General features: G+C 36.0%; 1 protein-coding gene across 1 annotated transcript; it reads left to right on the top strand.

The window, feature by feature from the left end:
• Positions 1 to 922: 922 nt before the first annotated feature.
• LOC132636369 (kinesin-like protein KIN-14N) lies at positions 923 to 10,877 on the top strand. Its single transcript, XM_060353209.1, has 17 exons — positions 923 to 1,325; positions 2,688 to 2,942; positions 4,152 to 4,296; positions 4,378 to 4,487; positions 4,590 to 4,709; positions 4,799 to 5,002; positions 5,828 to 6,037; positions 6,156 to 6,230; positions 6,348 to 6,494; positions 6,582 to 6,720; positions 6,821 to 6,930; positions 7,161 to 7,322; positions 7,404 to 7,618; positions 9,718 to 9,799; positions 9,887 to 9,991; positions 10,088 to 10,192; positions 10,444 to 10,877. The coding sequence occupies exons 1-17, from the start codon at positions 1,269 to 1,271 to the stop codon at positions 10,624 to 10,626; spliced, it is 2,424 nt and encodes an 807-aa protein (XP_060209192.1). The 5' UTR covers positions 923 to 1,268; the 3' UTR covers positions 10,627 to 10,877.
• The last annotated feature ends 3,791 nt before the right edge of the window (positions 10,878 to 14,668 follow it).

The raw sequence follows: 14,668 nt of genomic DNA, 5'->3' as shown, positions 1-14,668 counted from the left end.
GCAGAAACAATAAGAAAAAGGCGCCTTACTATTGCACTTCAGTTGTAAAACGTCAAAGAGATCCTAAATTTTATGTGTATTTCTTTACCACATTATGGTTCTAAGCTCCATGCCAACAGGTTAAAGTCATTGACATTCTACGGGAAAGTAAAATCTAATTTTGCCCCTCGTGTTATATTAGCAAAATGAAAAAGAGATCTCCTACAAATTTCATCCAACATAGCTTAGAAAATCTTGACGAATGTTGTAACTCAACAAACAAAACAAACAGACTGAATTACATATTAAAAGAGTATCATCCATATAACAAACTTTCAAACAAAATAAAAAACAAAAACAAAGCAGAGGATCTAGTAGGTGCTGCAACACGACCCTCTACCTTGACCTCGTGCTATGCCTCTGGCAGCGGGTGTGGGTGCGGATACAAGCTCTTGATCTCCAGCCATGGATGAACAAGTGTGAGAGAATGACACAATGAAATTAAAATCCAAACAGACAAGTACGCACGATAACGAATGAAAGAATATCAATTTTTTTCTAGTGGGTTGTCTGGTTCGTTTTAAAAAAATCTATATGGCTTTAAAAAGAATAAGTATATTCATTTTCTAAAATGAACCACCAAAGAAAAAAATTATTACGTTACTTAAAAAAATAAATCTACTAAAAAAACTGGGTAAACTTATACTTTAAAGCCACGTGACATCTTTTTAATTAACAAAATAAGCTAAATAAGTTTTTTGTAAAATTTCGTCAACGAAAACGGTATATTTGTACCATCCCTGTAACGACATCATTATATATACATAACTTTTTTAACGAGAGATATATGTGCTCTAAATTGCAAAGTTGATAGATATATTTACATTTTTCCCAAATGAAAAATAGCATTACGTTGAGAGAGCTAGGGGTAGAATTGGAAGCATGTTAAATTCAACGAATCTCAAAAGCGCTCCTCCGTATAGCGCCCATTTCCCCCTCTGTTTCAAAAAAATTTCAAATTCTACTCCTTGTTCCTCCTTCAACTACGCCGTCGTTTAGGGCCGAGAGAAACAATCACACAGAGAAAATTGAATCATTTGCGCCTCTCTTTCCTTTCTTCAATTACATAATTACGGTTTTTTTTCACTGTCTGAGAGAGTGAGAGTAGTTTTTCGCACCAATTTTGAAGTTTACTGTAAAAGATCCATAAACCCCCCAAAATTTTTCCTAAATTCCATCAATCTGTTTTGTTACATTACCATTAATTTTGCTAGGAGTAATTTTTCAAAATGGCTCCGAAGAACCAGAACAAGCCGCCTCTTCCTAATTTTTCAACTCCTTTAAACGTAAGCATTTCTTCTTTTTTTCTTTCTCAAAACCCATTTTGCTCTATACAGGTCTGTACTTGGGTTATGCTCATTTCCTCTGCTTGTGTGTAGTTTTTATTGGTTACATTTTAGGATGACTTTTTTTTTACCGTACTTTTCCATGTTCATTGTTTATCTTAAGCATTATATTTTTGCTATTTGTGTTGTCAGTGGTTTTTTTTTTTTTTTTTGGGATTATGAGTATTTTTACATGGGTTATATTCATTTCCTCTGATTGTGTAGCTTTTGTCGACGAATTTCACTTTTTGGTACATTTTTAGGATGACTTTTTGATCGTACCTTTCCATGATCATTGTTTGTATTAAGAATTGTGTTTGTATGTATGTTCTTTTGCTTTTTTAGTATGTGTTTTTAAAATAAATAAATAAATTGTGAAGGAGTGCCCTAGATTCTGGGCATTTCTTAGTTGGCGTTTGGACATGCGAATTGTGAAATTTGGAAAAAAGTAGTATTTGAGCTTGTTTGGATGGGCTTATGCCTATAAGCTACAAACAGCTTATAAGCTAAAAAAAATAAGTTGGGGTAGTCTAACTTATTTTTTCCAACTTATGTTTTTTTGGCTTATAAGCTGTTTTTTTGGCTTATAAGTCAAATGGGCCCAATTATTTTTTTGAGCTTATTTTAAGCACAAAATGACTTTAAGCTGGCCAGCCAAACACTCAAAAAAGCTGAAAACATCTTATAAGCCAATCCAAACGGGCTCTTTGTTTTCAAAGTTGAAAATGGTAGTATTTGCAAATTGGAGTTGTTTTTGGACATGAATACAAATTGGAGCTGTTTTTCAATCTTTGTGAGTGGTTAGGAGTAAAACTTGTGAAAACAGCTACTTGAAGTTGAATTCTGAAAAATTGTAACAATTCTATGACCAAACAGTTTTCCGGAATACATTTCGGAAAAAGTAAAACTATCCATCACCCAATGGGCACTTATTTTGACTTTTAAAGGCAGAAACTACTAATTTGTTTCTATGTTTTCTAAGTGTTCTTTTTGTGGGTTCCTTTACTTGGTCGAGGAAGAGTACTGTAAATTCTGAGTATTTCTTATTTTGATGTTAAGGGCAGAAGTTCCAAACTTGTTTCTGTGTTTTTTTTTTTTTCGTTTTCTTTTTGTTGGTTCAGTTATGTGGTCGAGGAAGTACTGTGAATTCCGAGTATTTTTTTTATTTTGATGTTCAAGGGCAGAAGTTCCTCATATGTTTGTGTGTGTTTTTTCGTGTTCTTTTTGTGGGTTCCGTTATGTAGTCGAGGAAGAATACTGTAAATTCTGAGTATTTCTTATTTTGATGTTCCTTATTTTTGGGTGTTACTGTTTGGTTTGCAGAGTAATTACACAGCAGGTGAGGTTTCAGTGGAGAAGAGACGGAGAATAGGCAATCCAAAAATGCCGTCCACAGCTACTGGTGCAAGAACCCGGCAAGCATTTGCAGTGGTGAATGGGGTTGCTGATCTGCCTCCACCAAATAGTGGTCCGCCAAGTAGTGCAGGTTCAGACAGCGGGATCGTTGAATTTAGCAAAGAAGACATTGAAGCTTTACTCACTGAGAAATTGAAAACCAAGAACAAGTATAACATAAAGGTTAGTGTAGTGAATGAACTGTTTTTCAGATTAATGGTAATATTCGTGTGAATGTGGTTGTAGTTTTGGTTATTTTGTAAATTAAGGTGCTAACAGTAAGGGGTTGTTTGCTAGGGTGTATAAGAATAGTACTGAATAGGGTGTATTAGTAATGCTGGTATTAGTTATGCGGGGGTTATTTTTTATCGATTGCTTGGTTTGTTGTATTAAATATCATGCTTTACATAATTTCTAAATAGTACTAAACAGGATGTATTAGAAAAGGAACAGTCCTGGTTTGTTAGTGCCATGATGATTTACTATGTATAAGAAATTAATAATAGTAGTGAATAGGGTCAGGTATTAGTTATACAAGGTTGAAAACACTACCAAACAAGGGATTAAATAATACTAAAGCTAATACCATCATTATTTTCTTTAATACCTCCTACCAAATGACGCCTGAGTTATAGAAGTAGCCAATGCAATGCATGGAAAAGTAACTGTTTTTCAGATTACTTCAATTTTTTTATCGATTGCTTGGTTTGTTGTATTAAATATCATGCTTTGCATAATTTCTAAATAGTACTAAACAGGTTGTATTAGAAAAGGAACAGTACTGATTTGTTAGTGCCATGATGATTTACTATGTATAAGAAATTAAGAATAGTAGTGAATAGGGTCAGGTATTAGTTATACATAGGTTGGAAACACTACCAAACAAGGGATTAAATAATACTAAAGCTAATACCATCATTATTTTCTTTAATACCTCCTACCAAATGACGCCTGAGTTATAGAAGTAGCCAATGCAATGCATGGAAAGGTAACTGTTTTTCAGATTACTACAATTTTTTTATCGATTGCTTGGTTTGTTGTATTAAATATCATGCTTTACATAATTTCTAAATAGTACTAAACAGGATGTATTAGAAAAGGAACAGTACTGGTTTGTTAGTGCCATGATGATTTACTATGTATAAGAAATTAAGAATAGTAGTGAATAGGGTCAGGTACTAGTTATACATAGGTTGAAAACACTATCAAACAAGGGATTAAATAATACTAAAGCTAATACCATCATTATTTTCTTTAATACCTCCTACCAAATGACCCCTGAGTTATAGAAGTAGCCAATGCAATGCATGGAAAGGTAACTGTTTTTCAGATTACTTCAATATGTATCTGCTTCATGTCTATTGATGTAAATATTTCCACTGTTTCTATTAGGAAAAGTGTGATCTTATGTCAGAATATATAAGAAGACTCAAGTTATGTATTAAGTGGTTCCAGCAGCTTGAAGGAAACTATGTTACAGAGCAGGAATCACTCAAAGGCTTGTTAGAGTCGGCTGAGAAAAAATGCAATGAGATGGGTATGGTTGTGTTTGCAATAGTATGAGTTTGTGCTATGGAATGAATTTTACACTTATATTAGCTTTTGTGTCTTATTTTAGAGATGCTAATGAAAGTCAAAGAAGAAGAGTTGAATTCAATCATTAAGGAGTTGAGAAAAAACATTGAGGCACTTCAGGCAAAGTTTGCCAAGGAGGAGTCAGCCAAGTTGGTAAGCTTTGCAGGGCAATGATTATGTCCTTTAAGTTTGGCTGTTTCTTAGAGCTTACTTTATAGATATAATTTTCTTTAAATTGCTTAATTTGTTCATCAGGAAGCTGTAGATTCTTATAATAGAGAGAAACATGCTAGAGATACAGCAGAGAAACTGCAAGCTTCCCTTTCAGAAGAGCTGAAAAGAGCTCAACAAGACAATACAAGTGCAAATCAGAAGGTAAGAAAGAATCTTGCGCATATTGTTTTGGCTTCATTTTATGTGAATCTGTCGGGAAGAACTTAGCTTAAAAATCCTAATATTTGCAGATCCAGTCACTAAGTAATACATACAAGGGGTTACAGGAGTACAACAAAAATTTACAGGATTATAACAGTAGGCTTCAGAAAGACCTTGGTACAGTCAATGAAACACTGAAGCGCGTGGAGGCGGAGAAAGCTGCAGTGGTTGAAAATCTCAGTGGACTAAGGGGTCATTATACTTCTTTACAGGAACAGCTCACTTCTTCTAGAGTAAGTCTTGAAGTATTTGTTTCTTCTGTTTATGTTGTACAAGTAGCTAGCATCACTAGTGATACTTTCATGATTATATATATTTACTTCTCTATTTCTGCACTTCGGTGGATTTGACCCCAATTTTTTACTTCAGTGGATCTTACCTAATTTTTTACTAGCGTATTGCTTTGTGGTTGTTATTGCTCTATCATGTCTTTATAGTATGTTTCCATGGTTTATTCGTTTCCATTATTTCATTTTCTTTTCATGCTGCTTGGAATTGCTTGTCCTTATGCTGAGGGTCTATCGGAAACAACCTCTCTACCTCCCAAGGTAGGGGTAAGGTCTGCGCACACTCTACCCTCCCCAGACCCCACTTTGTGGGATTTCACTGGGGTATGTTGTTGTTGTTGTTGTACTTCTCTATTTCTGCATTTTTGAGCGCCTTATCTATTGTGCTGCATTTGCTGAACACCTGTACTCTGCAGCAACAAGAAATATTACTTCACTTCAGGAATATTTAACACATTTCCATGTTTGTTTTGTTGATTTCTGCAAACTGTCCAGAATTTGATTGTATTACAATTCTTTTCAGATTTCTGAATGATGGTTTATGAATATTATAGGTGTTTTCTTGTCTGATCTTCGGCTCGACAATGGTGTTACATGTATTCTATTTGGGTGATTAATTTATTCATTTAATTTTGGGCTTTTCATGATATATATGTTACTCGGAGTTTGTTCTGCTTGTTTATCTGGACTACTTAGCTGGGTAATCTGAAGATCAGGTGTTGTTTGTCATCAACTGATTTATGTTATTATTTTACCTTTCGATTTCACAAGGCTGTTCAGGATGAGGCTGTCAAACAAAAAGAGGCTTTAGCAAGTGAAGTTGGATTCTTGCGAGGAGATCTGCAAAAAATTAGGGATGATCGTGATCAGCAATCGTTACAAGTCCAGATTCTAACAGCTGAAGTAATAAAATTTAAGGAATGCACTGGAAAATCTGTGGCCGAGTTAGAAGGCATGGCGATAAAGACCAATCAGCTGGAGGTTTGTTTGTGTTGATTTATCTCAACTAAGCAAAGCCAAATATATATATATGTGTGTGTGTGTGTGTGTATGGGTATGTATCTATCAGATAATAATCTCTTTTTGAATAATTTCTCAGGAGACATGTTTGTCTCAGTGTGAACAAATAAAAAGTTTGCAGCAAAAACTTGCCTTTGCAGAGAAGAGACTAGAGGTGACACATCATATCTATGACCCTTCTTTGTTTGAATTCACCAGTGTTATATCTAACCTCATGAGCTTTTAGAAGATAATCCTTTCAAATATTTCAAATGTTTAATCACTTTGTTAGATGTCCGACATGTCAGCTGTGAAGACAAAAGAAGAATATGAAGAGCAGAAGAGTGTTATTTTTGATTTGCAGAACCATCTTGCTGATGCCGAAACAAAAATTGTGGAAGGAGAGAAGCTACGTAAAAGGCTGCATAATACTATACTGGTACTTTACGATCACTAATGTGAAGCTACCTTAAATTGACTTTTGGATTCGAATTAGATGTTCACTCTGAATCTTCTGCCAATACAGGAGTTGAAAGGAAATATTAGAGTTTTCTGCAGGGTGAGGCCATTATTGTGTGATGACACTGTCAGTGCAGAAACAAAGGTTATCTCTTTTCCAACATCAACGGAAGCACAGGGAAGAGGCATCGATTTGATACAAAATGGTGTGCACTTGTTTATAGGCATTCAACCAGAAAGAATTTGTGTTTTCCTTTTGTATTTTAGTTTTTATTTTGATATTAAACTTCGAACTTTGTGTTTAAGGGCAAAAACAATCATTCACATTTGACAAAGTTTTCATGCCCGAGGCTTCACAACAAGATGTTTTTGTTGAGATATCCCAACTTGTACAGAGCGCTCTTGACGGTTATAAGGTGAGATATCTTTAAATTTTGTGCACCAAATGACATCTTAAGAAAAAGAATCAATACTCCGTAGCATTCTTAGTTATGTTTTCCTTGGAGGTTTCTGGTTGGGGTTACATTTGAAAAATAAACATTGCTTAATGTCTTTAAACTTTCAAATCATTGCTGAATGCGAAAGTAAATGTTTATCTGCAGCCTCACAAAAATTGTTAGTTTATTACCCTTCTTTTCCTTTTCAGGTTTGTATATTTGCTTACGGTCAGACTGGTTCTGGTAAGACTCACACAATGGTGGGCAAGCCAGACTCTGATAATCAGAAAGGGCTTATACCACGCTCTTTAGAGCAGGTATTCGAGACCAGGCAAGCTCTTCAAAAACAAGGGTGGAACTATAAGATGCAGGTTAGCAATGAAGGTTTGTCTTGATCGATTTGCTGAATTTGATTTGTTCTTTTCTCTGAAAGTGTTTTCACCATATTTCAGGTCTCAATGCTTGAAATTTACAATGAAACTATTCGGGATCTTTTATCGCCATCAAATTCGTCCAGTTTTGATGCATCCCGGCCAGAAAATGTAGGAAAGCAATATGCCATCAAACATGACGCCAATGGCAATACCCATGTATCCGACCTGACAATTGTGGATGTTCATTGCTATAGTCAGGTTTCTAAACTTTTTGGGCTGGCAGCAGAAAGCAGGTATAAACACCTGGTTATTTTTTCTTCAATCTTTTTAGCAATTTCTTATGTCATTTCATATGTCATTTTTTCTTCAAATCAGTGTTGTCAAAGGCGCACTTAAAGCGCGTTTAAGCTCTGAAGCGAGGCTCAAACCATGTTGAGCGCTTCGCCTCGCTTTATGTGCGCTTCAGTGTCATCATCAAGGCTCTAAGACATACTTTTCCTTGCCAATGAGCCTCCCTTGAAGGGGTGACACTAGATAATTCATATTTCACTTTATCGTAATATTTTTACAATTCCTTTGTCCATATATTTGTTATTCATGCTTATTATTATTAGTCTTGGACTAAACATATATAGATTTGTATTTTGCACCATTGCGTCTTTTTTCATTAAAGCCCACGCTTTATTTGCGCTTTGCGCTTAAAGCCCCAGTTGACCTTAGAGCTTTTTTGCGCTTTTCGCTTTTGATAACACTGACTGGCATCCGACAGTTTCTCTTGCCGAACAAATCCTTAACCTGTACATCTATCATTGACTAACTGCCCATAATGATACATCATATTGGCGCCACTAAGAGCCCGATTCATTTCATAAGGAAGTCAACTTTAATATTACAGTCTAAATCAACATGTAGACCATAACAAGAGTCTTATATAAGCAAAGGGGCCAAAACAAGCCTCTAGGCAATACAGCCCAAGATATATTTTTATCAAAGCACATCATAAGCTCTTTGGGGTGTTGCTCAGATTTAAATAAGAGTAATGAAAGGAAACGATACAGCCCAAGATATATTTTTATCATTCATATCACCAATACAACCCTCAGGCTTAAACATGAGCATGATATAGTCATATGTGAACATCATATCATTCATATATCATTTTTCTTTCATGTAAATATCACAAGTTGTAATTATAAGACGGTTAAACATCATCATAAGCATCATTGGAATTGTAGTCATAAAATTTACAGCATGGTAACACTCGAACCTGTTCTTCCCCATAAGTGCGAGTCCAGAGAACAACCTTGATTTATTTATGCACAAGACCTGAAACAAGCATTAGTTGACTTCCTTTTGAAATTATTCTAAAAGCTGGGTCTCCAATCACCTCGATCCTAAAGGCATAGTCCACTCACGTGGGGTGACCTCAAGGCACTGAAATCGTTGCTTCTTGAAATTAGAAGAAATTGGGTGGAGTTTGAGTTCTAGATAAAATGACAAAATTCAGGGGTTAAATTTTTTGTTAAAGATCATTAAATAGTCATAGTACTCCTTATTTAAATTAACTTGGTGGTTGAATTGTGATTTGGGGTGTAAACCTTCTTCAATACTACACTCAGGGGGTAAAATTGACATAACTTTGCGCAGAGACATCACATTGATGAAACTTTGAAGCATTAGAAACTAGATCCCAAGAGCTACAATTTTCCTTCTGAAACCATAGGTGAATTAATTTCTATACTAAGGGTTTGTTTGGTTGGAAACAAGTTATCCCAGGATAACTTATCCTGGGATTAGTTATTCACCCTCCCAAAGGGATAAGATAACACTACAATCCTGGGATATATACTGCGATTTTATCCCAACCAAACATTGGATAAACTCATCTCAAATATAATGCCGGGACTATTTATTCTTATCCATCGTACCAAACGAGCCCTAAGGGTTGTGTATATTTGAAGTTAGGCAATGCGTCACTTTGGACATCTTCCCATTAAAGGAGGGGGCGCAGTGAACTTTAATTGTGAAAAGATTGGAAGATAAAGTCAAACTGCAATTATTCCTTTACATCCCTATCAAAGATAAAATTTAAGCATTGAACACCTTCCGAACATATTAAACATATCATTTGCACAACTTAGAGCATGCATGTGAACTTAAAGCTCAACAAAAACATAGGGTGCGTAACATCAGACTTTGCATTAAATAGGCTTTTTAATTCTTTTTTATATCTTTGATTTACTGCTGAACACTTCTTTTTGTCATTGGTACCTTTAATATGTTTGATATGCCATCACTTGTCATAATGTATTTCCGATATTTGGACTGAAATGGAGTTAAAATTTGTGTGACCTGTGTTCTATTGAGTTATTATTCTATCTTGTTTGTGTAGATCTGTTGGGAAGACTCAGATGAACCAACAGTCTTCGAGGAGCCATTTTGTCTTCACTCTGAGAATATCTGGTGTGAATGAGGTTTGGACATTCATATAACATTTAGCATGCCATGTTGATTGCCTCTTTTATAAATATTTTCAGTTGACTAACATTATCCTATGTTAGAGTACCGAGCAACAAGTACAAGGTGTACTCAATTTGATTGATCTCGCCGGAAGTGAACGTCTATCCAAGAGTGGGTCTACTGGAGATCGGCTAAAAGAAACTCAAGTATTTGCATGAAACTCTCAATCTCTTTTCAAGAACTTGCCCACTTTCCAAGATGTCTTCTAACCTTTTGCCCTGTTATCTGCGAGTTTCATTCAGGCCATCAACAAGAGTCTATCGTCTCTAAGTGATGTTATATTTGCTCTAGCAAAGAAAGAGGAGCATGTGCCTTTTAGGAACTCAAAGCTTACATACCTTCTCCAGGTAAAAATGATTCAGCTTCTAGTTAAAATACATGGTTCTCGATTCATTAACTAAGCTAGTAGAGAAAATTATTTACTCCAGAGTAAAGGTAGTACGTCTAGGATTGGTCTATATGTTTCCAATGTCATTTTAACAGTTGTGAAATGTGCCCACTATATTTACGCCTTTTTTTTTTTTTTCCACACACCCTTGTCTATGCTGATTTATTATATGTTCTCCCACACCCGCTGATCATTGCATATTTTACTCAGCCCTGTCTAGGTGGTAACTCGAAGACATTAATGTTTGTTAATGTTTCACCGGATCCTCCATCTGTGGGTGAATCCCTATGTTCACTCCGATTCGCAGCACGGGTTAATGCATGTGAGATTGGGATCCCAAGGCGTCAAACTAGCTTGCCGCGTCCTTCTGATTCTCGCTTAAGCTTTGGCTAACTTTTTGGCAGAACTCTCGTTCTAGGTTTTAGAATTGGTTTGTCTGTAATTCTGTGTGGCAGCTTGATTTTTAACCGAGAATTAAGTACCTCTAACAACATCCACCTCCAATTTGTATAGTGGATAAAGTATTATTTCTGTATCAGTAATAGCATGGGGCTTTCTCCTTCAGCCATATCTGTATTTACGAGGTTACTCCTTTGTATTAATACTTGTCATTCTATCATCACGGAGTTACTTGTGACATAATTTACCTCCTCTTTTTGTACTTCTCTTTGGAGAAAGATTATATAGTTGGAAATCATCAAAAATGTGAAACACAAACAAATTACTTGAAGTGTCAACAGTTGATCCCAAGGTTTGCAACTTAATGTGTTTTATGTTGCACATTTATTTTCTTGGACGTATGCATGGCAAAGTAAACAATTGAAATTCAATGCATGTGCGATTGTCAACTTTAAGAGCATTATGTTGTTCTTGTACTTCTGTCCTATGTATTGTTAATAATACACGCGTTTTCATTTCACCTCCTATCTTGCATAAGAATGTAAGTATTTGTGCAACTTACACACTTATTAGAAATGTGAACTTAAAAGTACATACCAAATTTGTAGTATTAGTTAGTAGGTTTATTTGTGGATTTCACTTGCAAATGGAGGTTTCAATTTGCAAGTTGATGTTTGTAAAATTGGGAACAAAATTTTGGCCGGAAAAGAAACAAAGAGTTTTGTGTTGAAGTTGCAGTTCGAATGTGCATTTCAGTGTTAACTTCACTTTCCACTCACAAACTTTCTACCTTCATAATTTTATTCTAAAATTCTAGGTATATGCAGACAAATGTTTTTCACAACCTTTTTTTCTAATTAAGTCTTTAATGTGCTTACTTTTTTTCAGTTGATTTGGGAACTTTTTCTTTCTAGTCCATTTGGAAAAGAATGCCAGCTTTCTAAACTAGAAAATAATTTGACTTTAACTTCTCAATTTATTCTTAATGAGTAATTTCTGTAATCATTTAATTATTATTGAAAGTTTAAACTATAGATTTTAAATTTTATAAGAGAAAATACATAAACTCCCCCCTTAACTTGTCTCCAAAACTCACTTTAGCAATTTAACTTTACATGTATTTCTTTACCCCCTATCCTTGTTTGAAGGGAAATTAATACCCCTTGAAAATAAAGAACCAATTTTGTTATTGTTAGTGTTATTCATGCGCCGCCACATCAGCGTCACGTCAGATTTTAATTCCTATTCAATTATTAAAATCCCTAAATAATCACATTTTTTTCAAAACTAAACCCTACCCATCGCCATCACCAGAATTTGTCATGCCGGAAATACCAAACTCTTCACTACAACTTCAAAAGTCCATCTATTTTCTATTAAAAACCCAATCACACCTCATAATTAAACAACACTACACCGCACCAGCACCCGCACATTATAGTTTTGATCTTCGCGACTTGGAATTGACTTTTTGGACCCGAATTATTATCATAGCAATATGAGTGTCTACAGAATCGTATACTTACGTTGATTACGTATTTGAACAGTTTGGGATCGTTCGAAGACTTTGAAGAAGGGAAAGGTCGTACGGTGATCACTTGAGCTTCAAACTTCAAATCAGGCAAGTTGAGACCTTACTTGACTTTATTTAAAGCACCTGGTTGGTTAAAATGAACTAATAGGGAGTACTAGGGTTTAAATGGATCCCATACTTGTGAGGTGACGAGCACTTGTATTGGGTACCGGTGCCATGGTATGGGAATTTGTGTAGAATCGAGTTGCATAGTCCGGTTCGAATGCCATGCTTAGGCATTAGCTGATAGCTTAGATTGTTTTACCCGAATTGTGATTGAGGCATGAGATATCTTATATGATGCTTCTATGCTTTATACATGTCTTATTTGTGATTGTGTGTTCTCATCACTCCTTAATACTCATTTAAAAGTGAAAAAGAACTAAGATTGATCCATTTACTTTATAGCTTGTTGCTTATTACGTGCATGTCGTATTCATGCTTTCATATGGTATCTCATACATATTACACTTGAGGATACATATATGATGTCCGATGGAAAATGGTTTCGGACGGAGTGATGCGAATGATATGAGCCTAAATTGGCTACATACAGGTATTATGAGCCTAATTGGGTAAAGATAGGTAATATAAGCCTAATTGGCTAAGTACAGGTAAAGTGAGACTAATTGGCTAAGTCTTGAGATTGGAAGCCTAAAATGACTAAGAACCTGATGAGAAATGGTTCCGGGTGGTGTATGAACCTCGCCAGTCCCCCATGGGTTACGTATTCCATATTACGGAGTGTAATGACCCGTTAGGTCATTTTGACTGTTTTGTTATTTTGCCTATTTTACCCTTATGGACCCTCCCCTTAGCTTCTCTAGAGTGTATTTGACTAGTGGGGATGGGTGGCACAACTCCTGAGGTGTTCGGATGTATTTGGAGTGACGAAAAGGAATTTTTGGGAATTCTTAAGTGTTGGGTTAAATAAAGTCGGTCTGAATGCCATACTTTGAGCACTAGTTGGTAGATAGTACGATCCTATGGATCTGTGATTGGGGTTTGAAGCCCGTATTTTCTGTCTTTTAATTATATACATATCTTATGTGATATGTGTATGGTACATCACTCCTAAATACTCGTTAAGGTGGGATTTTTATGATTTATGCTAATCTAAATGGAATCTTTGTTGAATATTCCCGCTTCTTATTGTTTTGCATGTCATATTCATGCTTATTTTGTATCTTATGCCTATTATTATTATTATTGAGGATACAATTGTGGGTTCGTGGAAAAATGGTCCCGGACGGAGTGATGATGATTTTGGGCCGATTGGCTAAGAGACAGGTATATGGAGCCTACGGGGCTAAGTTATGAAATTTGGAGCCTAATGTGGCTAAGTATCCGATGTGATCTGGGAGATCTAATATTTCAGGTGGTATATGGACCTCACGAGTCCCCCATGGGTCACGATTCATTAATGTTTGAATGTGGGGTGATGGAAAGAAAGGCCTTGCATTTCATTAATGCATTCATACTTTAATTGTTGTCGATGATTCTTGTTGATTGAACTGTTTTGGATTGTTTATTGTCTTTGTGGGCCAAATACTAGATCTTTCATGTTATTATGTATCTCAGACTAATGGTGGCTAAGTGTAGTAGTGGTATTCGAAGACCAGCACTCCTCTCCGTTTTATCTAGGTTCGATCGACGATGCTGCTGAGTGCCCGTTGTTTTTGTACTTACGCTATACTTGCTGCACCTTTTTGTGTGCAGATTCTATGCCGGGTGCCAGTGCCATTAGAGAGTTTGCTTGACTCTGAGGAGATTACCATCGAGAGTTTACGGTGAGCCACCGTGGGATTCGTGGCACCAGATTCTCTTCTATCCCGTCTTATTTTCTATTCATTTCTAGAAATTTTAGTTACATTTCAAACTTGTATTATTCTATCTTAGTGGGTTCCTGTACTGTGACACTAGATTTGGGGGTTTGATGTACCTTTACTTCCCCACTTATGATTTATAGAAATTTCAAGACTTAAAAATGACCTGTATGCTCATTCCGCTTTATTATTATTATTATTATTATTATTCTCTAATCCTTTAAAATGTAGTAACAGATGGCTTACTGACTCAGGGGAGTTAGTGCCTTCACGACTAGTCGAATTGGGTCGTGACAAATTGATATCAGAGCTTTAGGTTAATCAGTCTCACAGTCCTTGAACAATTTCCAATAGAGTCTTGCGGATTAGTACGATGAGCTCCGTATCTATCTTCCAGAGCCAATTTCCAATATTTTACTCTTTATCGTGCGTACTTGGCTCTATTGTGATCTAAAGATTTCATTGTTCACTCTCACAGATGGTGAGGACACGTTCACCCCCACCTGCTCCCAGAGTTATTACTAGAGGGGGAGGCAGGGGACGTCATCGGGGGTGGGTAGGTCTAGAGCCAGTGTTATCAGACCATCCAGGATCCGAGCACTAGCTGCTGCTCAGGGTCATGATAGAGAGGTATCTC

The sequence above is a fragment of the Lycium barbarum genome, chromosome 4 (assembly GCF_019175385.1).
Source record: "Lycium barbarum isolate Lr01 chromosome 4, ASM1917538v2, whole genome shotgun sequence".
NCBI classification, from domain to species: Eukaryota; Viridiplantae; Streptophyta; class Magnoliopsida; order Solanales; family Solanaceae; genus Lycium; species Lycium barbarum.
This window is presented reverse-complemented; position numbering and strand designations above follow the sequence as displayed.